Source organism: Acipenser ruthenus, chromosome 31 (assembly GCF_902713425.1).
Source record: "Acipenser ruthenus chromosome 31, fAciRut3.2 maternal haplotype, whole genome shotgun sequence".
Taxonomy (NCBI): domain Eukaryota; kingdom Metazoa; phylum Chordata; class Actinopteri; order Acipenseriformes; family Acipenseridae; genus Acipenser; species Acipenser ruthenus.
Window position 1 is genome coordinate 7,092,848 of NC_081219.1, and position 27,153 is coordinate 7,120,000.

At 37.8% G+C, this 27,153-nt stretch overlaps 1 protein-coding gene across 2 annotated transcripts in view; it reads right to left on the bottom strand.

Moving 5' to 3' along the window:
- Positions 1-27,153, bottom strand: part of LOC117396777 (multiple epidermal growth factor-like domains protein 9) — a 153,098-nt gene that overhangs the window by 31,924 nt on the left and 94,021 nt on the right. The window contains exon 4 of one of the 2 annotated variants that reach the window (XM_059005344.1): positions 25,852-25,998. The exons of the other annotated variant lie outside the window; for it this stretch is intronic. Within the exon in view, the coding sequence (XP_058861327.1) occupies positions 25,852-25,998 (147 nt within the window). The remainder of the gene's footprint in view (positions 1-25,851; positions 25,999-27,153) is intronic. 2 annotated transcript variants of the gene reach the window in all.

Sequence of the window (27,153 nt, forward strand, 5' to 3'; positions counted from 1 at the left end):
AGCTAATTATTTATATTGTGTTAAACTGGCAATAAACATGAATCTTAGCCACTTTAACGCCAGGAGTAATGACTGCTTCATTATCCCTCAGTTTAAGACATGTTCAACCAGTCATCTTCTGAGCAAGACTGACAAATGAACACGTTGATGTGGTCAATCACTACGCATTGAGATGGGCTAGTGTTATTATTGCAAATGTGCAATAAAGTGTCATAATCAGCCAAAAAGGGACATCATTCACATGAGATCCCTCAGGGCACCATCCTCCTCAAGATGCCTTTCTGTACATACTGGTTCCTTTTTTCAGTGTAATAACTCATACTGATCTCCAGCACATATACACTACCTTCAGTGCATGTGAAGGAGGGAGAAACCCGAGAGAAAGTCACACTTCCAGCAAACACAGGATCTGATGACACCCTTTAATAAGGAATCATAAGCCAGGCCTTACAAATATGGGCCAGCTTGGCTAACTCTGATCCTTGTTAGGTGTCCTTCCATTGTAGTTATTAGCAAACTTTGCACTCAGTACAAAAGCTTAGTAAATATTTTCCAAAGTAGTTATATGTACAGGAACAAAGAAACTGAAGAGAACATAGCACTGTAAATAAAAATGGTATAAGGAAGACTAATGAATTGTCCAATTATTGGGAATGCACCAATCAAGTATTATCATATTGGGTCTGGGTCTGATCGCCAGTCAAAGGGAAATGACGGACATGTTTGCCACAGCAGGTGGAAAACGGAAGAAATTAAACACAGCGAGACAACAAGGAGGGATTCACTTGAGGAAGAAACTATTAATATTGCGTATGCCCAGGTATAAATATTTACACATGCTCTAAAGAAAAGGTACCATAGATTTTAAAATGAGATTGAGGCTCATGTGTAGGGGGTTCAATTTGACCCTATAATTGATTTCAGATTCTTGTCATTTCTTTAAATTCTTTTAGATAATATAGAATTCACGGACTGCATTCTTACACCTGGCTCTTTTTGTAAAGCCCATGCAATACATGACATTTTTTTTTTCAATGATCTGACATAAAAATAGTTACTGTAAAAAAAAAAAAAAAAAAAAAAAAAAAAAAAAAACCTAATTTTTAAATGATGTTGTACCACTATGTGTTTAATGTAGCAGTAGTTACAGTATGTAACTGTGAAATGTTTACTTACTGGGATATCGGAAGCGGGCAGCAGAGCAATGCAGTTAGCATTAAAGCCTTTACCCACTTTTAAAACAAACGTTTCAGTGAAAACGACGACTGTAACGTTACACACTCTATTACTATAAAACGAGACTCAGTGCAACAACATTTTCGAATTTGTTATAAACCAGTGCCGTGCTTTAAAAATACTGGCATTGCACATTTTGTAGAATTTATTTTAAGAATAAGAACGACATTGATAAAGCGCAGCATGCTATCTCGTTGTAAACTGGCCCAATTACTGCCTGTTTTTCTCATTCATGTTTGGGGCAGAGAATGTTCAATGTTGACTATTAAAAGTTGTATAAATGTTCTGCCGTCCGGCAGTCCTTTTAGGATTTTGAATGCTTGAATAAGATTGCAGCGAAGTCTTTTTTGTTCAAGACTGAATAGATTCAATTCTTTAAGCCTGTCTGCATATGCCTTTTAAACCTGGAATAATTCTGGTCGCTCTTCTTTGCACTCTTTCTAGAGTAGCAACATCCTTTTTGTAGCGAGGTAGCCAGAACTGAACACAATATTCTAGATGAGGTCTTACTAATGCATTGTAAAGTTTTAACATTACTTCCCTTGATTTAAATTCAACACTTTTCACTACATATCCAAGCATTTTGTTGGCCTTTTTTATAGCTTCCCCACATTGCCTAGATGAAGACATTTCTGAGTCAACATAAACTCCTAGATCTTTTTCATAGATTCCTTCTTCAATTTCAATATCTCCCATATGATATTTATAATGCACATTTTTATTGCCTACGTGCAGTACCTTACACTTTTCTCATTTGCCATGTGTATGCCCAGTTTGGAATGCTGTCTAGATCATTTTTAATGACCTTTGCTGCTGCAATGGTGTTTGCCACTCCTCCTACTTTTGTGTCGTCTGCAAATTTAATGAGTTTGCTTACTATGCCACAATCTAAGTCATTAATGAAGATTAGGAAGAGCAGAGGGCCTAATACCAATCCCTGTGGTACACCACTGGTTACCTCGCTCCATTTTGAGGTTTTTCCTCTAATCAGTACTTTCTGTTTTCCACATGTTAATGCATGCATTTCCTTGAATCCCTACTGCGTTTATGCGGGACTTTGTCAAAAGCAGTTATAGCAACACGTGGGGATGTATAGATAACATTTTATTTTTCGGAACCTGCTTCTTTACGTTTGAATAAAGACTAAAACCAGTGATGATTGTGTATTCCTGCTTTACCTGCAGTAATTTGAATTTGGCTAAAAAGAAAGCAGGTTGTCAAATCCTGCTTGTTAAAAATCTATTGGCATCTGAAATAATGTAGTGAACGTGCTGGTGTATTTCAGCCTGACAGCTGCTATCCTTCATCAGCTACCAGCCCTCCATTAGGGCAGATTTGAATGTAACGGATAATGACACTATCCTACAGCATCGTACATGTGTGGAGCAGATTCATGGGTTTGTATATTAGGAGGTGACTGTAAGGACTGAGTTTTAATGTGAGGATGTAAATAGCCATTAACCTTCAAGACAGTAACCCTGGGAAATAGCAAGAGCATCATCAGGCAGTTTGGTCTAGTAATAGAATACAGGACAGGGAGGACATTGTGTGTTTGAAACAGTTCCAGGTCAGCGACTGACTCCGCTGACACCCTGAAGCAAGCACTTGGCCTTGTTATTGATTGAGGATCCCATTACAGCATCTCAATTGGTTTACAACGTATGATTCAATAAAGAAGCCCCACACCAGTTTGACATTTTTTTATATACATTAAAGATAGTTTGTAGAATCAAAATGTTCAAGTACTGTTAAGTATTGATTTGTTCTGTATGTTATTTAATATCAATGGTATTCAGCAGGAATGCGTTAGGAGCTTTACAGCTCTAGCATACAGTAGCTCCAGCTGGCTGGTTTTGCCTTAAAACCTGCTATTATTATCCTTCTCCGGGATCTCTTTATCCATATGTACCACATGTCCAATTGCGATAAAAACATTTTCATAAGGGATTTCTCACGATCTTATGGAATATACAGTCACTCTGTCTGTCTGTCTGTCTGTCTATCCAGCTGCCTAACTTTATGTCAGACTCACAACTGTGTATCTAGTTATGATAAAACTTATGAAAAAAAACATTTGGCACAGTTTGTTGGTCCCTTTAAACGTTTATGAGTGTCACATTTAAAACTGTGCACACTTCACTTTACATAAGAACATAAGTAAATGTATTCTGACCACCTGATCTTATCTGGTTCCTGGTAGCTGATTGATCTCAGAACTTTGTCAAGCTGGGTCTTAAAGGATCCAAGTGATTCAACATGACTAGGTAGCCCATTCCATACCCTCATTTTCAACTACTTAAGTATTACAAGTTACTGGAAGCAGCTCCAGGAAAGTGAATACGTACACATATGGTAGCAATAACCTATTAACTGGTTAAAGCCACTCTGTGTACACCTCCTTCACCAGTCTCCTGACAATGCACATTTTTAATTCTCTTATTTTCACTTACATGCCTGTTTATATTTACAACCGCTGATCTCACAAATCAGGTCTTATGCCAGCTGAATTTGACATTTTAATACAATGCGTTTTTCTTAATACAGCATTATAGTCTAATTCTTCAGTAAAATGACCTGCTTTTTGATAATATATTTCCACATATCCTTAACAGAACTCAAGGAAACCTACAAGAGTAAAATCAAATACAAGATACTTCCTGTTTCTTGTATTTGATTTTACTCTTATAGGTATCCGTACTCACGTTTTTTTGTAATTGCTCTTATTTGAAATCATTCTCATCCATTCATCGTACTTACTACATGCTCATACTGGACTTTACTCATACAAGCAACTATTTGTACTATAAGTTAACTGCTCTTAGTCAAACTCGCTCTTAAATGTAATTATTTACTTTATTCTCTATTTTGCTCTTATTTGAATTTGATCTTATTTGCTACTGATTTTAATGTACTCTATAACTGCTCCTATCTGTAATGTGATATTTTATAATGTGATATTTTGTAATGTGATACTTTGTTGTGATATTTTGTAACAATTGTAAGCTCGCCCTGGATAAGCAACAAATAATAAATAAGGACTATAAGTCTAACAATCAGTTAAAGGTAATGCCTCATTGAACAGTACTGCAGAAAGTAGGACTAAAAAAGGGTACACTTTATATAATGAGGATTATATACCACAATTATGACATTTTGCACAAGACTGCACATTCTTTCAAAGGAAAAAAGCTGACTCACCATGCTGAATAATAACATTTTTGTGTTTCAAATTATAGAAACTACAACCAATCCTGCTGGATCCAGATCTCCAATGTGCCTGTAAAAGAGCTCATTACCATGTTTCTGTTGCATTACGATGGTGACAATAAATCATCTGGGACTGGAGGCTCTAAACAATAACTGCAAAGACACCATTTCTTCTGTTTTGTGTGTGGTGCCTTTTGTTTTATGAAATAACCAATTCAGCAATAAGTCAAACGATTCCCTGAGCTTGGTTATGTAGCCCTAGCACAGCTCAGTTCAATGTAATCTTTAGTCACTCATTTTTAATAAAAGAACTGGCAAAATTCGGAAAGAATTGTCTTTTTTTAATCTTAAAATTATTTGAAGTAGACACTTGGCAACTAAAGGTTTTCTTTATCATTAATCAAAAGCTGTGCCTCATGGTTTGTCAGGTGTGCTGTAACAATCCTATGTAACGGGCAGTGAGGGGAGGTTAAAAGCTCTACATCGAGACGAGCCCGGCTCTTCTGCATAGTGGTTCAGGAGGGTTCGCTGGTTCATGCACAACCTCCACCCTGTTACACATACAAGTTAGAAATATTTTAAGAAAGGTTGTCTTTTTTTAACAGCCTAGATAAATCTCCAAGGCAAGAGTAACTGTACACCACACTGAAGTGCCAGAATGCTTGTGTAGTAATCTAAAATCTGAACAGTTCAGTGTGGCTCCCTCTGCATATTTCTGAAGTTTGCAAACATTAAGTAACATTAATATGGCAAAATAAACCAATAATCAAATGTGACTGAGACCTAGACTATGTAATCATATTGTAGCAATCTTGGTTCCCGCAGGCAGGCGCATCACACAGGGCGAGGCAATCCACACACAGGTGGAGGGCGGGCGCGAATCCAGGACCTCTCGCACTAAAGCACAGCGCCGATACCACTGTACAAAAGAGTCGGCTCCCTTGCAAGGAGCGTATATTGGGCTTATGTCTCTGTGTGTGATTACATCACCTACCAGCCCTGCTGCTGCCTTCCCCCCGTGCATGCTACAATATTTTTGTAATGCTCTGTATGAAATAAGTGGTATTTTAAAGCACCAATTCAAATTCAACACAATATCAGCACGGGAAACCAAAATGTCACATGACATCAATAACAGCTGTATTTGGTCAAAGGTCAAATATTTTCTATAAAATGCAACAGTTTTTATTAGAAAACCTGGATTGACTGCAGATTTACAAAAGCTTCTCTCACAGGGCAGGTTAATTAAATTCAACAAAGAGACCTCAAATGCTATTCTGTCTGGAGGACTACCTTTATGCATTCTCTGTTCTTTTGCTGCCAGCGACTGATGCAATGCAGCTGATAATATTTAGTAAAAATAATAAAACCAGTTTAATGAAATGTGTCATTCATGCTCCCGATCAACTTTTCTTCTGGCCAACATAAATCTTGAACAACCAATGTCACCTTGAAAAACAAAAGATTTAAACCACTCTTAGCAAATATGGAGCTGCTCAGGCATAGCAGGCATTTTTCCCTTCTCACCAGATAGCAGCCCGAGAGCTGCTATCCTTCATCAGCTACAGCCATCTCCTTTACCTGTGAGGTAAGTGTGCTTGTTGCATTCTGTAATCTCTGGATACTAAATACAGCTCTGGATAAAACCTACAACGGATTCTATTGCACAGACTATATATGCGTCTTTTTTATTAGCACAAACCAGAACGTTTCCTGGAATATTTATATTTTCCAATGAATCTTGACTGTTCAAGGTATTATGGCTTTAGATTCTGAGGGAGCCAGTGTCAGGCTGCTAATTTGGAGCACTGGACATGAGGCAAGGATGGTAAAATGAACATCTCTGCCATTAAATCTGTACCCTACATCCCAAATTCATCTGAAAGTCAGATGTTAATGAATACTTTTAATCAGAGGCTTATATAACCAGTGCGTGTTGCCAGTGGCTTCTACAGCCATTCACTCCTCAATGAAGGTTATTTATAGAAGTGTTCACCTCAGCTTAAATCAACCCCATTGTACAGGATTAATGACAGGAACTACAGCAGCAGCACTACTAAAGTCCCTGGCTTCAGTGTTGGTAGTCTCAGCCCTGAGAGTACATTATTATCCCAACTGGTATTGCTCACTGAATCTAATTAGCCTAGAACAAAGAAAAGTAAGGAGTTGACAGAGTTAAGTTGACAAAAGACAATATTCCAAGCACAGAAAAAAAGATGCCCTTGAAAATTGAGTGGAGAAACACTTCCCTTGTTTAGGTATACTATTAAAAATGACAAGCAGGAGTTGGAACAATCTGCTCTGAAAGGTTTCCACTTACCTAAGGTGACTAGATTTTTAAGTCCTTAAATTGGGACAGTATGGAAATATTGTGGATAACTTCCAGCTTCCAAGCTACGGGGAAGCTCTAGGGTTTATATTTTCACTTTGGGAATGTTTGATCTCATATAATATTGAAACTTGTTAATTGCATGATGAAATTTCCTGCCCTTTTCGGTAACAAATCAATGAGCATGAGAAAGCGTCTTCTGACCATCTTAATTAGATAGCTATGCATTTTAAGAAGGCTAACTTCTTTACTGATCTTGGCTAGAGTTTATATATTTGAGTCAACAGTACAGGCTGAGACATGGATCACTGTGTAATAAGATTAAATCGTACTGCTTTTATGATCAAAATGTTGCTACTTCTTTACTTATGAAAGGAATACTATTTAATCTTCCTTAATATAAGCATAAGCATTAGTCTATGCAAAATGCGCAGAGAAGTTTTCAGATTGTCAGGAGACGCTTTCTCATTATCATTGATTGGTACTGAAAAAGTGCATAGACAAGACAGGAAATGTCATCATACAATCACGTTTTTAACAGGTTCCTTTCTGTTTAAAGTGATACCTGTCAGCTTTAAACATGTTAAACATGACACTTGGAAATAAAACTATTTGGAGAAACTTAAAGGGCTCGACCCCACCCCCGCCCCGCAGTAATTCGAGCCCTGACACATTAAAGTAATAGCTGTGATAAAGTAACATACTTATAAAAACCTTATATAGCCATCACACATATGCAACAGATAGCATTCATCTTTGTCTTGATTTTATTCTTAAACTTTGCAGGATAAAATATACTTCTAGAATACATTTAACACTAAGGGATCACCAAATTAAAATAAGAGATTTATCTAAGGCAGCTTATTTAGATATTTTTTTTAAAGAAGAAAGGTCAAATGAAACGAGGACATGATTCTTTTTTTGTAATTGTTTTAAACTATTTGTATCATATACAGTACTCAGCTATCAATGTAAATATATTTTTTAAAGAAATTAAATGGGCACCTGGAGACCTGAAACTATTGTATTTAATGTGAAAATAACTAGTTCATAAATTATTTTGTATTATTCACTAACATACATTTCTTAGTGGGTACCAGTGGTGAACTGAAAGTGAACATAGACTTATTTCAATAGAAAATATGTTTCCAAATACTTTTGTCATATTTTACAGCCCCTCCTATTGTTGTGATGGGCTATTCTGATGCACAAAGTGTTCAAACCACGACAAGCTTCAGTGCACTGCGTTGTAAACATGGCACAGTGATGTGACACGACCGCGTTGATTTCCACAATTGTCGCCTATAGCTACATGAAGCAAAGTCGTTTGTACGCAGATATACAAATATCACGGATAAAGAGAATAATTCAAACACAATGACGATTCAGATAAGGACAGCTGCCAGTTCGTTTTAGCAACAGTCAGTGGATAAACCCAGCCGCAATTCTCTGTGACTGGTTGTACAGCCGCTTCAACCTGAGTTTGTAGGTTTACTAATAAGATTTATGCAGGAACAATTTATTCAACATCAAATTCCAGGATACTGATCATAATATTGACGGTAGTTCTAAAACCGGGCTAGTGTGGGTTTCAAGTCAAGGCCATTACATCAGTCATTTCGGGCATGTATTTCTTTGGGAAGTCTTGATTTAGTATGTCTGAGGCAGTTTATGCACACTTGGAAACACAGAAACACTGACATCATGAAATTGCAATCACAAAGAGACGACAGTCTTACCATAGCAACAGAGGTAGGCCATGGTAGATTGGACCAACTGATCGTATTTTATAACTGAATGATATGTGAAGGGCAATTAGCAGTGAAGTAGTAAACCACTGGACCACACAGCCTCCACATTTTACAGCAAAACCTTACAATATGTAACATGGTTAAAGAAAAGGGCTTGTAACCAGGAAGTCCCCGGTTCAAATCCCACCTCAGCCACTGACTCATTGTGTGACCCTGAGCAAGTCACTTAACTTCCTTGTGCTCCGTCTTTCGGGTGAGACATAATTGTAAGTGACTCTGCAGCTGATGCATAGTTCACACACACTAGTCTCTGTAAGTTGTCTTGGATAAAGGCGTCTGCTAAATAAACAAATAATAATAATAAAATAAAGGCACACACAGGGGCCACGCCCCCCTGCCCCTGCTGCTATGCTGTCTCTGCCTGCGTTCTGAGCAGTATAATGGCTTTTATTAGTTTTTGAAAATTAACGAATATCCGAATGAATATTTAAATTATGAATATCTGAACATGAAAATCCTGTGTGTATATATAAATTATATGTATATTCTATGTTGCCATAGAAACACAGTGCTATATTAAAAAATATATACAGACGTGCTCAAATTTGTTGGTACCCTTACAGCTCATTGAAATAATGCTTCACTCCTCCTGAAAAGTGATGAAATTAAAAGCTATTTTATCATGTATACTTGCATGCCTTTGGTATGTCATAGAATAAAGCAAAGAAGCTGTGAAAAGCGATGAATTATTGCTTATTCTACAAAGATATTCTAAAATGGCCTGGACACATTTGTTGGTACCCCTTAGAAAAGATAATAAATAATTGGATTATGGTGATATTTCAAACTAATTCGTTTCTTTAATTAGTATCACACATGTCTCCAATCTTGTAATCAGTCATTCAGCCTATTTAAATGGAGAAAAGTAGTCACTGTGCTGTTTGGTATCATTGTGTGCACCACACTGAACATGGACCGGAGAAAGCAAAGGAGAGAGTTGTCTGAGGAGATCAGAAAGAAAATAATAGACAAGCATGGTAAAGGTAAAGGCTACAAGACCATCTCGAAGCAGCTTGATGTTCCTGTGACAACAGTTGCAAATATTATTAAGAAGTTTAAGGTCCATGGAACTGTAGCCAACCTCCCTGGGCGCGGCTGCAAGAGGAAAATCGACCCCAGAGTGAACAGAAGGATAGTGTGAATGGTAGAAAAAGAACCAAGGATAACTGCCAAAGAGATACAAGCTGAACTCCAAGGTGAAGGTACGTCAGTTTCTGATCGCACCATCCGTTGCTTTTTGAGCGAAAGTGGGCTCCATGGAAGACGACCCAGGAGGACTCCACTTTTGAAAGAAAAACATAAAAAAGCCAGACTGAAATTTGCTAAAATGCATATTGACAAGCCACAATCCTTCTGGGAGAATGTCCTTTGGACAGATGAGTCAAAACTGGAGCTTTTTGGCAAGTCACATCAGCTCTATGTTCACATGAAAAAATGAAGCTTTCAAAGAAAAGAACACCATACCTACAGTGAAACATGGAGGAGGCTCGGTTATGTTTTGGGGCTGCTTTGCTGCGCCTGGCACAGGGTGCCTTGAATCTGAGCAGGGCACAATGAAATCTCAAGACTATCAAGGCATTCTGGAGCGAAACGTACTGCCCAGTGTCAGAAAGCTCTGTCTCAGTCGCAGGTCATGGGTTCTCCAACAGGATAATGACCCAAAACACACAGCTAAAAGCACCCAAGAGTGGATAAGAACAAAACATTGGACTATTCTGAAGTGGCCTTCTATGAGTCCTGATCTGAATCCTATCGAACATCTATGGAAAGAGCTGAAACTTGCAGTCTGGAGAAGGCACCCATCAAACCTGAGACAGCTGGAGCAGTTTGCTCAGGAAGAGTGGGCCAAACTACCTGTTAACAGGTGCAGAAGTCTCATTGAGAGCTACAGAAAACATTTGATTGCAGTGATTGCCTCTAAAGGTTGTGCAACAAAATATTAGGTTAGCGGTCCCATCATTTTTGTCCATGCTATTTTCATTTGTTTTCTTATTTACAATATTATGTTGAATAAAAAATCAAAAGCAAAGTCTGATTTCTATTAAATATGGAATAAACAATGGTGGATGCCAATTACTTTGGTCAGTTTCAAGTTATTTCAGAGAAAATTGTGCATTCTTCGTTTTTTGTGGAGGGGTACCAACAAATTTGAGCACGTCTGTATATCCTTGTATTCTTTGTGTGCCCACTACAAGAAGAAATAATGCATTTAAAATAAAAACATCGACATTCACCCAAACAATGACGAGAACTCAGAAACAATAAGGTTCAGACCTATAACAGAAGAATTTAGGAGACATTTTAAAAGTACAGAGATCTTTTTGGTTTTGGGCAGGTAATGCACTTGTCATAGCAAAAAAACAAGGCACATATTATTGTGTTATAATATATTCAGACCCAAACATTACTCTATTTATAATTTTTTATAAAACACACACAACCTTTGCTTGAAATACAGAACCTGCCAGCGCTTATTGTACCTATTGCGTTTCATTATTGTTTTCACCCCCTCACTCAACACAGGTATTGTTGGTAATGCATAGTATCAGTATTAATATGTGGCCAGCAGGTGGCGCCTTAAACTAGGGAGCCTAATGTATATAACAGTAATCAATAAGGAATTTCTACATTCATGTATGCCTACAGAATAATCCGAGCTGCCTTTAGAGCAATGGCAGAAATATGATTCACTATAAATCTAAAAACAAAAAAATAAATACATGAGTGCAGCAATGTCACCATTATCTGAAAAAACTATTTATTTATTTTCTATAAATTCTGTTATGCAGAACAACACTACCACCATATACAGTATATAGTTAAGGGGCATTAGTGTGTTCTGAAAAAATCTGAAAACAGATGCCCTCACTGCTTCATAATTAGGTTAAGTGAACATACCGTGTCAGACACAGCTAGGTTATTACTAAGGCAATCAGGGACTGTAATGAACTGGGTCCTATTTTACTTTTATTCTGCCTCGCTATAAATGCAGTTAAAGCTCAGCTTTTCCTTTGTAACTTACCAAGGACTTTCAAGCTAGAAGAGGCCACACAGCTAATCAGGTATTTACATGCAGAACATGTGCATGTCCTACATCCAATCCTGCCTGGTAAGGACAGCAAACATGTTCTGACTGATAAAACCCTGCACAGAAATTAATTCAAATACAAGTGTGCATATGTTCAGTTCTAAAACGCTTTAATTACACATACAGCTGGTCTGGAAGAATAAAAAGATTCAATTCATGTTTCTCCTGATATAGCACATGCTTGTAACTGCGTAGATCAAAAGAGGCGTTCAATTCAATGTGAGGTCAGTTGTTATGGTGTTGGTTACTTTTTGTCATTTCGCTCACCAGACTGCAACTCCTCTCTTCTGAGCATTGCTTTAGTGAGCCTCTGCCATAGGAATTATTTACAGGAAGTTATGAATTGCCTTATGGGATAAATGTGGCCATGTCTTTGGGTAAGGCAGCAGGAAGTATGAAGTACATCTAGAGATGACCCTAATGAAATCTGATTGCATCTCTCTCAAATAATGTGACTTCAGTGACAGAGATAAAAACAATTTTTTTTTAGGGTCCTATAGATATATTGGGTTTTCATAGATATATTGGGTTTTCATTTCTAATGTAAGGTTGCCAAACTACAAGCGCTAAACACAAAGTGGTCATATTCAAGCCCAAATATGGTCATTCTACCTAGGCATCAAAGGGTTAATAGAAGGTGCCTGTGGAATCCCATTTCTGATGTCTAGTATTTTATTTTTAAAGTGTAAGAAGTCATTGCAGCTGTGAGAGGAGCCAATATCAAGGGTAGGACTATTAGGGGAAGGATTAATTAATGTATGTAGGGTAGCAAAAAGAAATCTAGGATTATTTTTATTTGTTTCAATTAAATTAGAATAATATGATGATCTAGCCAACGTCAGAGCCTTCCTTATTTAACCAGCTGGCTCTTTCATGCGATGTAATGAACGTGCAGTTTAGATTCCTGCCATCTCCGTTCTAGTTTACGACCCTCATATTTCATCTTACGAGTTGTATCATTAAACCACGGCGAGGTTACTGTAGCACACACCTCTGTGTTTACTCAGCGGGTAGTGGGAATGGCAGGATACTTTAACCTGAATTTTACATGCCTCTCTAGATTCCTTCCCCTCCCCAGTTCCTAGTTTAAATACCTTGCTAGGTTATGTTCAATGTTATCAGCTAGCCTGCTTGCCCCTGACTTATTTAGGTGCAGTCCATCTTTCCTATAATATCTATTTCTTTTCCAAAAGCAATCCCAGTTGTTTATAAATCCCAGCTCTTTTTGCGCACACCAACCAGCCAGCCAAGTATTTAAGGCCCTAATTCTACTCAATACATCCCCACCACCACCAACAGGTAGTCGACCGGAGAGAATAATTCTGCATCCTACCTTTTTCAGCTGTCTTGTTAAGGATTTAAAATCCTCTTTCAGAAGCTCAGATTTCCTGTTCCTCATGTCATTTGTACCAGCATGTACAATGACCACAGCATGTACAATGACCACAGACTTGATTTAATAATCTGTGCACTCTTGATTCAATATCCTTTACTTTTGCTCCAGGGAGGCAGGTAACAACCCTATTATGGGATCTTTACAGGTAAAATCACTGTCGACATAGCGTATAATTGAGTCACCTACTAACACCACCTCACCCCTGTGTTCATCCTGCACTAGGTCATCATTGCTCAGTGCTTGGAATCTATTAGCTAGATCAATCTCCTCTCTATGTTGACTGCTCAGTGCCGTCCTCCTCTTCGTACTTTTTCAGTTAAACAGTCACTTCCTGCCTTTCATCCATATTTACCTTCTCAGGTCCCTCTACACATACAGTTCCACTGTCATGCTGCGGCACTGAAACGTCACATGCAGCAGACACATTTATAAAGTTAAAATCAGAGGCGCTTTCAGTCTCAACTTCAGTATCCAAAACTAACCAAGTGTTATTAATTTTGTTAAAACTATTTTCAATGAACTGCTCATTTTCGTTTATGCTTTTAAGTATTCCAATTTCGGCAACCTTCTGCTAAAGTGTGTGTGACAGAGCACTTCTTGCAAATAAAGTCTTCCTTAAATTGAAATGTGTTGACCACCATATACATTTCACAAGAAATACAGACCAAAGCACGCATTCCGGAATCCATAGTGTGTGGTAGACAATAAATAAATAAGATTTATAATAATTTAACAAGGAAGAGAGCAGATGAAAACATGGTGAGAACTGAATAAAAATAAAGGGTAAAATTATAGCACGAGTGACTTACCCCTGTTCTGGACCCAACACTGTTCTGCTCAACCAGCAGCAGCCTCTCACAGACTAGCTAGGACAAATACAGATAACCAGCAGCAGCCTCTCACAGGCTAGCTAGGACAAATACAGATAACCAGCAGCAGCCTCTCACAGGCTAACAACCTCAAATACAGATAACCAGCAGCAGCCTCTCACAGGCTAACAACCTCAAATACAGATAACCAGCAGCAGCCTCTCACAGGCTAGCTAGGACAAATACAGATAACCAGCAGTGTCCTCTCACAGGCTAGCTAGGACAAATACAGATAACCAGCAGCAGCCTCTCACAGGCTAGCTAGGACAAATACAGATAACCAGCAGCAGCCTCTCACAGGATAACAACCTCAAATACAGATAACCAGCAGCAGCCTCTCACAGGCTAGCTAGGACAAATACAGATAACCAGCAGCAGCCTCTCACAGACTAACAAGGACAAATACAGATAACCAGGAGCAGCCTCTCACAGGATAACAACCTCAAATACAGATAACCAGCAGCAGCCTCTCACAGGCTAGCTAGGACAAATACAGATAACCAGCAGCAGCCTCTCACAGACTAACAAGGACAAATACAGATAACCAGCAGCAGCCTCTCACAGGATAACAACCTCAAATACAGATAACCAGCAGCAGCCTCTCACAGACTAACAAGGACAAATACAGATAACCAGCAGCAGCCTCTCACAGGCTAACAACCTCAAATACAGATAACCAGCAGCAGCCTCTCACAGGCTAACAACCTCAAATACAGATAACCAGCAGCAGCCTCTCACAGGCTAACAACCTCAAATACAGATAACCAGCAGCAGCCTCTCACAGACTAACAAGGACAAATACAGATAACCAGCAGCAGCCTCTCACAGGCTAACAACCTCAAATACAGATAACCAGTAGCAGCCTCTCACAGGCTAACAACCTCAAATACAGATAACCAGCAGCAGCCTCTCACAGGCTAACAACCTCAAATACAGATAACCAGCAGCAGCCTCTCACAGACTAACAAGGACAAATACAGATAACCAGCAGCAACCTCTCACAGGCTAGCTAGGACAAATACAGATAACCAGCAGCAGCCTCTCACAGGCTAACAACCTCAAATACAGATAACCAGCAGCAGCCTCTCACAGGCTAACAACCTCAAATACAGATAACCAGCAGCAGCCTCTCACAGGCTAACAACCTCAAATACAGATAACCAGCAGCAGCCTCTCACAGACTAACAACCTCAAATACAGATAACCAGCAGCAGCCTCTCACAGGCTAACAACCTCAAATACAGATAACCAGCAGCAGCCTCTCACAGGTTAGCCGGATTGGTGGAGAGCTTAGAAATTGGTGACGAACAACAGCGTGGCTGTTCTTCAGACACCAATTTATAGATCCAACGGCAATTAGCAGAGTACCTGCACCAATCTGAGCCAATTCAAAAAGGAATGTAGCCACACCCTTCCAGATTAAGTAGTAGTAATGTGGAACAAGCTACACAAAATATTTAGTCAATATTAATAAGCTAGGTAAAATGAACTTCCCAATCACAATAAAGCCTCAATGGAAAGCTTCAGTAAATCACAGGTTAAGAGTGACCTCCACCTGTTCTGAACTCAGTTCTACTTGGATGCATCTTCACGTTGACCTGCACCCTGGTTTTATCAGGCAAACCAGGTCCCAGGTCTAAGGGAAGGGTACTGTTAGATTTTGCCTGTGAAGTCTTTATAACACTAACATTACAAAGTTAGCATTAGAAAACAGCTTGACAATTACATAGGTTCCCGGCTTCTCTCACAGGGTTCTTAATTATTGTTGTTCCTTTCTAGCTTTATACACTGGAAGTTTTTTTAATCTCTGTGTTTATGCTTTTCCCTTTTCACTTGCTTCCACATAGGCACCAATATCACTGACCCTCTATACAACAGAAGCCTACATTTCACATAACCGCAATATTTTGCAGGCATATTAGGTAAGGATCAAAGTCAAGGTCACCAATACATTTAACGTGCAGTGTTTATATAAAGTCAGCACCACACTGTAAAAATGAATAAGCTTCACATCTTCCAAAATGTCTTCTCTGGAACGCAAAGAAAGCCTTCTTGAGGCAATGCTACTCATTTGCAGGTAACAACTCTGCCAAAATGAAGGATTTACCATGGCTTCTGCCATCGCAGTCAATATGACGAATGTTACAAAACCAAATATGAACTCGTCTCACTGGAATGACTAATAAGAAGAATAATACATTGCAAGGTGACAGACATTTCATTATAGAAAATGCATGCCAAGCAATATTTCAAAATTACACAATTATGTTTAAAATCCCTCAGATTTCATATTAATAACTGTGTGATATTGACATATTAATTGTGCTTTTCAGAGAAATATTGTATTTTTTTAACCCAGTACTCTCTATACGACCCCCATCAGCTGAAACAAGCTGTTCACACCATGCGGTTTAGCTGGATAAGGATGTGCACAAGAATTAAGATATTCTGCATACTCTTCGGTTGAAGAACACACCAGGAGCTTGTTTTGCTCTACTTCATTGACCAGAGGGCACTTATAAAAGTTTACTGTGGTAAATGTGCAAGTTAATACTAATGCATTTACCATAGTTTACAATGGTTTGTTGTGTGGTTTTATTGCATTTATTGCACTTTTCTATGCTTTTATTATGGGAAACGTTCAAAAAATAATGCTTAATAATGCTGCTGGTTTGGAGTACAGAACTGAATAAATCTGGGCAATTGTTTCAACACTCAATAGTTGGATTTTAAAAGTGTCTAATTATTTCATTAACTTGAAAATATTCTATGATAATGTTACATATGATATTTGAGAGCACTTTGAGTTACATTTTTTAGTTGTTTGCTTTGTGGGTGGCAGTGTACTGTGAAGTATGTAGCCTCGTTTCCTTTCTTTCATTTGCAACAACAGCAGGGTATCATCAACATGCATATAGCATGTATATACCGTACATAACATGGTTGCCATGTTCCGATGGGTTGATTATGGTTCAGGGCTGTTCTGCTGCCAGAAGGTTCTGTATTGCTGGCTGCAGAATATTGCTGGCTCAACGTGGCTCCCAGCAGATGGGCGCATCACAGCAGCAACTGAAGTCCATATGCTAACTTGTTTAATGTAAGTGGATTTCAACAAACAGCACAATAAGTCATCTTTTTCCAATTAAAAATGTATTCTACATGTACTTTCTTTAATTAAATTGATCTCAAACTCTTTGTATTTTGAAAAGCATTTTTGGTTTATTCTGAAGGCTACATAATTGAGTTAATTTTCCTTAGCAATGTTAATGACAATCAATGTATGAACCTTAAAACCTGCCACACTACTAGCACACCACTCTGTGCCCCGTGTCAGGATTGCTCAGGACCATTTACTCTGCTTATTTCCTATGAGATGAAAATTCAATTTCTCTTGCATCATCATTGGAAATACACATGTCCTGGCTGTAAAAGAGGTCTTACCAGTTTAGAGCAAGAATATTAAGTTAAAATATACCTATTCAAAACACTAATTGAAAAGGTTATCTACCATACTAGTATAAACTATGAAAGCACATAGACGTTATCTGGCAAACTATTAGCAATAAAATGCCATGCTTTTATTATACCAGCAGATCACAGGTCTTCTTGAATCTAACTGCTCTTGACTACCTATTTTGAGCAAAATATCTCTTGACTTCAGAGATTTTGTGGTATCCGTAAGTTAGTTGGAGCTCCATGCCCTGGAGTGCATTCTGTAGTGAATGGTTCCTCAGGGCTAGAATTATACCGAGTGAACCACGAGCCCTGTCTGGAAATAGCATAGCTTTCAGAAGGCATCACAATCAGTCTTAGGAGTGAACACATTTCCCTACCCCTGCCAAGGAACTGACACCACATTGCCAAGCCCACCTCTGTACTTGGTAAACAAAGGGACATGCCTCAATGCCCTCTCACTGGTACACATGGCTCATGTCCTTCTGTTTTATAATTTGGTGCTTCATTTAAAATCTCCTTTTGTCTCAATCTGCTTTTAAACCCAACATTAAATCTAATTGAGTACTAACCTCAAAGACACAAAGGGTATATTAAAAGCAACACCCACACCTTCCTTCTGTGTTCACAAATATCTCTTTTAAGACACATCTATACCAACTTGGTTGCATATTGAAGTCAGGCTACTGTCAGCACTGATTCCACTCAAAATGCTTGTGCAGCCCATATAGTAGACCAGTTACCCAGCCCCGGCCTTGGATATGCCTCTATAAACAGTCACATGTTAGCTGCATAGTACCATCACTGGTACTATTGCATTAGCTATAGTAGGGATGACTTTCTGCAGTTACTTACAGTGCTGAAAGAGTTAAAGGGCCCTGCTTGGCACAGTTGAAAGTGGAAGTCTAATGCATGAGTAAAAAAAAAAAAAACTTCATGATCTCTGGAATATAAAACCTTCCCTTGAATGTACGTTACAGCAATTTAGAATTGTGTGTGTGTGTGTGTGTATACTGTATAATTGTGAGAGCTCATCTCAAATCAGTAACAGAATGACATACTACACTACTACTCTACCATTATACTCAGTGCAGTCTTTATTATCTGGAGCTCCAACTAGCAGTCAAACACTCCTGTAAATTAGGTTGCCTTTTGTGCCAACTTAATCCCAATTCAAACAATCAAAATGTTCTCAGACAAGGTTATCGGTGGCAGCAGCATCCTTGTTATTGTAATTCTGATTATTAAACTGATTTTTCCATTATGGCCCCTCCATTCCTTCTGCCAATATCACTGACAAAAGGCATAGATACCCAGCCAGGGTACTTGATGGCTAATCTATACTCTCACTATGTATAGTGCAATCCATACAACACGCCTTCAATTCTAAACCAACATCCCATTTTACAACAAAGGTAAATGTCTCTTGGGCATCATAAAAGAGGAGGCAATTTTAGTTTTGGCAACAAACAAACTGATTCAGGTGTAATATTTTTAAGGTCTTGCTTTTTTGTAAAAACAAAAATATTGTGCCTGGCAATTGAAATGCGTGGATCGATGTTACCAGTGGCATGGTGGATTAACCCAGACTTGGATCATTTAAAATAGCCAAGCCTGCTTGTTTATTTGACATCACTCTAAGGCAGTGGTTTTCAACTTTAATAATTTATTCCACAACAGTTTGGGACTGACACACTGCTGGTTTAGGACAGAATACCAAATAGACATTCTTAAAAAGACAGACATTCTTAAAAAATGAATCTCTTTGGAAACACACATATTCACCTTTTATTAGTTATTATAAATAATCCAAGATACTCTGCACTGTAAATGTTTATCACGTTACCATTTACTTCCCATCTCATAATGTGTGCCATTTCAAATGTTCACAACATCATAAGAACATAAGAACATAAGAAAGTTTACAAAACGAGAGGAGGCCATTCAGCCCATCTTGCTAGTTTGGTTGTTAGTAGCTTATTGATCCCAGAATCTCATCAAGCAGCTTCTTGAAGGATCCCAGGGTGTCAGCTTCAACAACAATCAAAAACATTAACCTCAAGACAAAACTTTAATAACTAACAATCTTTTTATTAAAGCCAGCCAAAAGATTATCTAGAGACTCTGTATAACTTTCTGTAGTTTTTCTGTCTTTTGCAAATAAGAAATGTATTCATTTTTGACTCGAGAAACGACACAGGATAATCTGGATGTTCTACAGTACAATCACCGAAAACACATTCAACCAGATGGCATTGGTGTTACTAAAATGCAGCTGTGCCTAATAAATAAAACAAAAAACGTCAAAGTATGAATATGGCGATTATTATTTCACATTTACCGGAGCATTCATATATCTAAAACATCCAGGAGGATTGTGCTTCCCTGATTAGTATTCAATTATACGACAAGTTGAAAACTGCAAAGTTCATGAGAGTGACAGTGCGCTCTCCATAAGCAGAATCGCCAGACGCCTACTCCACACACCCTAATATCCTGTACATATGGTGGATGTAGTTATTTTTCAGGGATGTAATTTTTGTGTTTGCTGCTGTGGTGGGGATGTAGATTGCTTGTTATTGTGGCAAAGGCATCCACGTATGTGTGTATTTACTGCATTACAGTGTATAAAAGGGTAATTTTTCAGCATTTATAAACAAAACACGTACCAATATTTTTTCCTTCAGAATAGCCAAGAGGCATGTGTCTCAAAGTGCTTCCATAGAGAATATTCCCAGATGCCACTGTTGCTATGGCAACCGTGCTTCCTTCAGCTTCCCCGCTTATGTACTCAGGCTATTTGCAGAGTCAACGTTAATAAAGCATTTCTTTTTAACATTAAACTAAGATTGATGACGAGACCAACTGAACCCTTTATTTTTATAAAACATTTAGATTTGAATAATATGACCCAATACAATGTTTACCCATTCAACCAGTTCTAGGTCAAAGGAAGACAGGGCAAGGTGAACCGTTCAGTTTTCATTTGAATTCGACATTTTTCTTATGGTTTTATAAAAATAAACCAAAAAAATAAAATTCCCAAACTACAAATGCAACTGCAACAAACAATTGGATATTTGTGAACAGAAACAAAGCATCCCCAGGGACTAAGGAGAAGGCTAATGAGAAGGGAAATTGAAGGGTGGTATTATATTTTGCCAGAGGATTATGTAGGAAAAAATGAGGTATTTGCAGTTGAAACTGTCATTTTTTTCATATTCATACATGCTTGGAAACAGTGGGCAAGCATTCTATCTAGTAAAATATCCCTCTCTCGATATCAGCCGATGTCCAGTCCTGGTTTGGTGTAAATATGGTATTTTTCACATATACTACAACAGCATTTTCTGGTGGCTCCTACTAACGGCAGCCAAGAGGCTGTGAGATAAATACGATAAATGAGACTTCCCCTTTAATAATGTTCTGTACCAGCTGATTTATCTCATGGGATAACACCTGTCCTCTGTGGCCTGTGCTTTTAAGCAAGTTCAGCAAATGTTCAGATCTAATGAAATCAATCTCTATGACTTCAATTCGTGTTGCATTTTCCATGACAAAACATCCTAAGGCCAGTTTCAGATGGATGCTCCAGATGTGTGCCGAACTCAACTGAAATTAAGTATGCGTTAGAGCCACACTTCATTAAATTCAATGAACCAATTGGTTTCATACTGGCGAACCGAAAGCGTATTGCACTTATTCCAAAGGTGTCTTAAATAAAATTGCATCATAGACAAATTATGACATCTGGTTATTATAAAGAAAAACTCTTTGAATTACTGAGAACAGTAACTATAACAGGAACAGTAACTATCACTTATCTGCTGTATTATTGAATTGTGGTTTGTCACACTTGAACAAAAGTTATTGTATTTCTTGCTCTCATTGTATTACTTGTATTGTAACACTTGAAATGTATTTGCTTACGATTGTAAGTCGCCCTGGATAAGGGCGTCTGCTAAGAAATAAATAATAATAATAACAGTAGGCCTACACAGCGCAGTTCGCTCGTGTCAAACAAATACAGCTAAACAAGATTCAATCACATTTAACCATCATTTATGTCTCCTTTATTGTAAATAACAATAATAATAACAATAATAATAATAATAATAATAATAATAATAATAATAATAATACTACATCTGAATTTAAAAGGTTTTCAGTCTTTAGCGACTGTTTTTACCCTTAAGAAAACCATGATTTTAAATTCAGTTTGCCTTAGGCCTATATTACTCAGGATTTTTTTTTTTTTTTTTAAAGAAAATATTTAAGTTCTTAAGAAGAAATTTAGGACGATCTTAAAAAAAATTAAAGAATTGAACTTAAGAACAATCTTAGGAAGATCTAAACTATTTTCTTACTTTCAAGAATACGGCTCCTGGCTTGCTGCTCCTCTGTGGTCTCTGCCATGAATGATTAGCATTGTGGGATACACGATACTTAGCATATCATTTGTGTATATTATCATTACGTGCAGCTTAGTTCAGTTTGCCGCTGGAGCTCCTTATGAAACCAAGGTGCACCAGAGCCACTCGGAGCGGCAGAAGAGCGTCGAGGTGAACTTAATTGTTTCAGGCGGCGCTCTACTCATGTACTTAATTGGGACTTAGTCATAATTTGCCTCCTAAAGACTCAGAAACCTGAATATGATATATGAAAGCTGCTTGCAGAGCCTGTGACGCTGTCATGGCCCGCCCCCGAGGGTATAAAAGTACTGCACTCACAGACCTCCACATCATTATTCCTTCAAGTCTGCTGCAATCATAGACGCAGCAATCCTGGAGGTTAACCCTTTGCGGTCCATTTATTAATCGCGCGTCAGGCACGCCAGGTCTAATTAATTTTCACACGCGCAGTTAATTTTATACGCGCTGTTTAAAAGTATATTTTTTCACAGTCAAACGGGTTTAAATGGCCCTGCATATCAACAAAGCACTCACTAGGCATCTCCAGCCCCGCCCCACCCTTTCGTTTGCTATAGCGTTCAGCTATGTAAGAAATAAATAATAATAATAATTAATAGTCGTACATATCGATAAATCATCTCCCGATCACTCGTTTTATCACCAAACTCCTCAATAATGCGATCCAAGTCATTATTTTATTACTATAACATCTGAAAAAAGCTCTGCAAATGTCCATGATAGTCTCAGTGCGCTGACGCACTCAGCCAGCTTGTTTACTATGAACGCCCCATTATCTGATACCTGATACCATGTATGACTATTCATGAAATACGCCATTTTTTTTTATTTATTTTTTTTCCCGACTTGTCTCGGCTCCTGTCGCTCCCACTCGGCAATTGAATGGTTTTCTCGGCTTTTTCCGGAGAAAAAACGACTAAACACCCGTTTATTGCGTTGCTATAATGATGTCGGACCCAGTCCGACAAAGGACCTGTGAGGAATAATTGCAATGTCGGACCCAGTCCGACAATGGACCGCAAAGGGTTAAAGACTGTGTTTATTGTTCCAGGACCGAACCCCTGGGTTAAACTGTGTAGTACACAGACTTGTGTACTACCATTCATTATTATTTACCATTTGTCATCAGACTTTAGATTATAAATAAAAGACCACTGCCACTGAATGATCGTTGTCTGTCTGTCATTGATCACCGCATCACTCCTGCACCTGCACACTGTTAACCACTTTGCCACAGGCAGCCAAATGTATCAGTACTTGAACTGCTCCAATCATAAATATGTTTTCTGTATCTTGTACTTGATTTTACTCTTAAAAGGTAACCATATTCAGGTTTTTTGTAACTGCTCTTATTTGAAATAGTTCTTATCCATTTACTGTACTTACTGCTTACTCTTAATGGAATTTACTCTTAACCAAATATTTTTACGTTTAACTGCTTAGTCAGAATCACTCTCAAACGTAATTATTTACCCCTGGATAAGGTTGTCTGCGAAGAAATAAATAACAACAACAACAATGAAGAAAGTAACTGTCTTTCTCTCTCTCTCTCTCTCTGAATGTCTCTTGGAAGGCAAAGCTATACAAAAAATATCTGAATGTGTACAATAGTACTGAAAATCACTGACAAGACTCAACATTGCAGTAACAATCCAACTTCAAGGAACGAAAACTAAAACAGCTGCTGGAAAATGATTTTTGAAAGACAATGAATAAACAAAAGACTTTGTTGCTACTAAATCTAAAAATATGCTAAATTACACAAAGAAGTAAACAAAAGAATACGGAAGTTACTTCAGACTCTCTCGACTTTTAACCACATGGAGAAAGCTATATAATTCTACATTACGAGACGGTTTCCATTTTCTTCACTTTTAAGTACTGGTAACTAAACAACTTATGAATTTCCATGGTGCATAAATCGATTGTATGATTAATTCTGCTTAAACTGAGTATGAAGTAATGATATTAGCATATGTTGAATTATTACAGGATAAAATATATGAATGCATTATTAAATGTTGAATTTATGTAGAACCCTAATTATAACTGAATACGGTTAATTTTTCTTAAACATGCTTAGTATAATACTTTATTGTACATTGGAAACAAATTATTACAATCTAATACAATCTACTTTTTATTTTTGTAACTTTTCAAATAAAAGGTATTACTTTCTACAAGATTTGCTTGTTTTGTTTTTGACTGTTGAACAGCACTAATACTTGATAACATTGAATTGAATCAAAGTTGAATATTGTCTAAACATTAAATCATACACCGAATGAATCAATCATATTTATAGCCAGAATTTGATGATTACTGTAAAATATATATTCATACGTTCAGTGTAACTTTTCATTGCACTTAAATATGAATGTAGTTTTGATGGTGAGATAGATGGATATAGAGGTAAAAAACCCTAGTTAATTTTAGTAAAATATTGTTTATACATAACTTCATGCATGTCTTTAGATAATATCCAAAAACATGCTTACTTGTCTCGAGATAGCTTCATGATTTATGTTACAATTACTTTCATAAAATTAACACCACACAGTGCAGCGCAATATAGCCTTTAACACTAAAGTTTCTTAAAGAGCAGAAAAACTGCTGATCAAGTCAAGCAGCTGGAGCTAGGGGCCGTCTGTGCGCACAGGATCTGTAGCCAAGCAACAGGGAGACAGGCCACTCCTGCGCTGAACAATACTCCTAGACTGAAAGAAGGAGGAAAAGAAATATTTACTTTTCTTTCCTAATGTTAGTATTACAAATATTACTCTCTCTCAATTTTGGCGCTAGAGGGAGATCATTTTATCTTAGAAGAAAAGGCTCTGGAGGACCTTTTCTCAGCAGCAAGGAGCGGAGAGCGTGGAGAGCGCCCAGAGGGGGGAGCTGGATCCCAGGGAAGGGGCGGGGGAACCCGCCAGCTAGCGGTGCACAAGTGCGTGGTGGGAAGTAACCAGAACCAAGGGGTACAGGTGCAGAAAGCATGCAAAAAGTATGATATATACTAGAAGCGTGAATACTTTTCCTGAAGGAAGCAAAAATTAAACTGCTCACAAAACAACTGTGACGGTCAGACGCAGTCTCCTTGCCAGGTAAGGCTGAGGAGAAAATGTCGCTGATCTCTCCTTCTAGCAGCACTTAATCCCCTCAAGGGCGGGGTCTCTGTGCCTGACGCAGAGGGGGCTCTTACGAGCAGCTTTGACATAGTACCCTGGTCATTCTGGCTACACAGAGGTATATCTCGACTGGTAATGGAATAACATTTCATACTTGAAAGGGAACCCAAGCCAACACAACCAGAAATAGAATTCACATTCACATATTCTTTTGCATCTTGTAAAAATTCAACATTGAAAATAACTATTACATTATGCATTCAAATGTAAAGTGCCAAAACATAAACAAACTCAGCACTTCTATTCCAGTCTTTACATCTACAGGTACAATTTCTACTTACAGCACTTGACTTGCAAATTTGTCTTACTAGTTCAATATAATGCAACATTTAAATTTTTTTCTTTACCGATTAGTACCATTGTAACTGCTTAGTGTGGTTCACGTCAAGGTCAACACATCTTAACAACAGTCCAAGCCAAAACAGCCTTCTGAACAAGGGCATAGTTTCTGCGGTGAAGCAGAATGATGATTGTATAACTAGGATGACTGTACATGTAACTATAATGCAAAATTAGTAATAAATAAATAAGGACTCACTCATCGAAACAAGTTATACTTTGGTCCTTGAAAAGCTCCGGTCAAGCAAGATTGCTGCAGTCCTGACTTAAACACCTGCGATACTATAACATGTAACACCTGCAACTTGCGGGTTTCTGAACCTGTAATAATCTAAGCTGTGTTTGGCTCAGACCTTCTACCAGAATCTTCCTTTGCACCAGCTGCACTGTAAACACCTTCAAATATGTTCCTCTTCATCAGGTAATCTGCCATACAGTCTACTCACTGCCTAGTGATAGACTATTATGTAGTATATTAATGGTATTGTCTGTTAATAAACAAACTCACCAATGTGACAGCTGCCTGTGGACATCACCGTGGAACAGGGGCAGGGCTCACAGCTGTCTGTAAGGGCAGCACTGGGCCTGTAGAAATTATATTTGCATTTTTCACAGAGGGGTCCTTCTGTGCTGCCTTGGCAGTTCAGACAGGTGCCTGAAAGGAAATAATTTTAAAAGGATTAAAAAAACAGGCTATAGGTGAATCTACAACAGTTCAACTTTTCTGTCTATAAAATGTGATTACTGTTACACAATATTAAAATTAAACACTTGTGCTTAAACGTTTACTGTGGAATGCCAAAGTGGCAAAGTGTATTAAAGCAGACTAAATGCACCGTGACACCATGGTACATTTGACCACAAATACAACGGTTCACAATATGTAAAGCATTGTAAACATGTACATATCAGCATGGAAAATACCCAAGCAAATTTACTCTGGCAAACTTTTGTAAGGGAACTCTACTGCTGTTGCTTTCATATGGAATGTTAGCCATAAAACAACTGTGAATTGAATTCAGGTGGTCTCAGTCTGGAGACGTCCATAAAATAGATTGGTCTTACTGTGTATAAAAGAAAATTAAGGAATTCCTACATCATAGGTCATAAATCAGATGGAGAATACGTTTCACAACTTTATTCAGGAGCTGGAAATAAAATCATCTTAACAGAATCATAGTTATCCATCTCAGACTCCCTCCCACAACCATGCTTTCTGTTCACAGACAATTCATTTGAAATCTGAGCACCAGGGGCTATATGTAAGTCTTAGACCAAAAAAACTGGCTTAAGTCTCTTTTGCTGAGTTAGTTATGACTGAGTCTTAAGTCCGTTTCACAGAACGATTTTCTGAGGGGTCTTAACTTAGACCAGTGTTTCTGTCCTCGCGCGACGTCTTCACTGTCTTCATCTCGAGAGAAAGCCGTTGCCTGAGTGACAGATTGATCATTTTGCTTCTTCACTGGGACTTAAGAGAAATCATTATGTCATGTAAATATAAATAATGTAAAATGTATATATTTTATTATAGAATTAAAAAAATATTGTTAAAGCATGATTAAACTAACCTGATGACTTATTTTACAGTGGTTAGGCTCACATTGATTACTTAAGTAAAATATATATATATATATATATATATATATATATATATATATATATATATATATATATATATATATATATATATAATCACATGTAATTACAGAGAAATAAAAACAACGCAGGTATGTGTATTGTATTTAATGGAATATTGTTAATAAAGTATATATAAAAAAAGATTTGCTTTTGATGTGTATCCCTTTTAAGA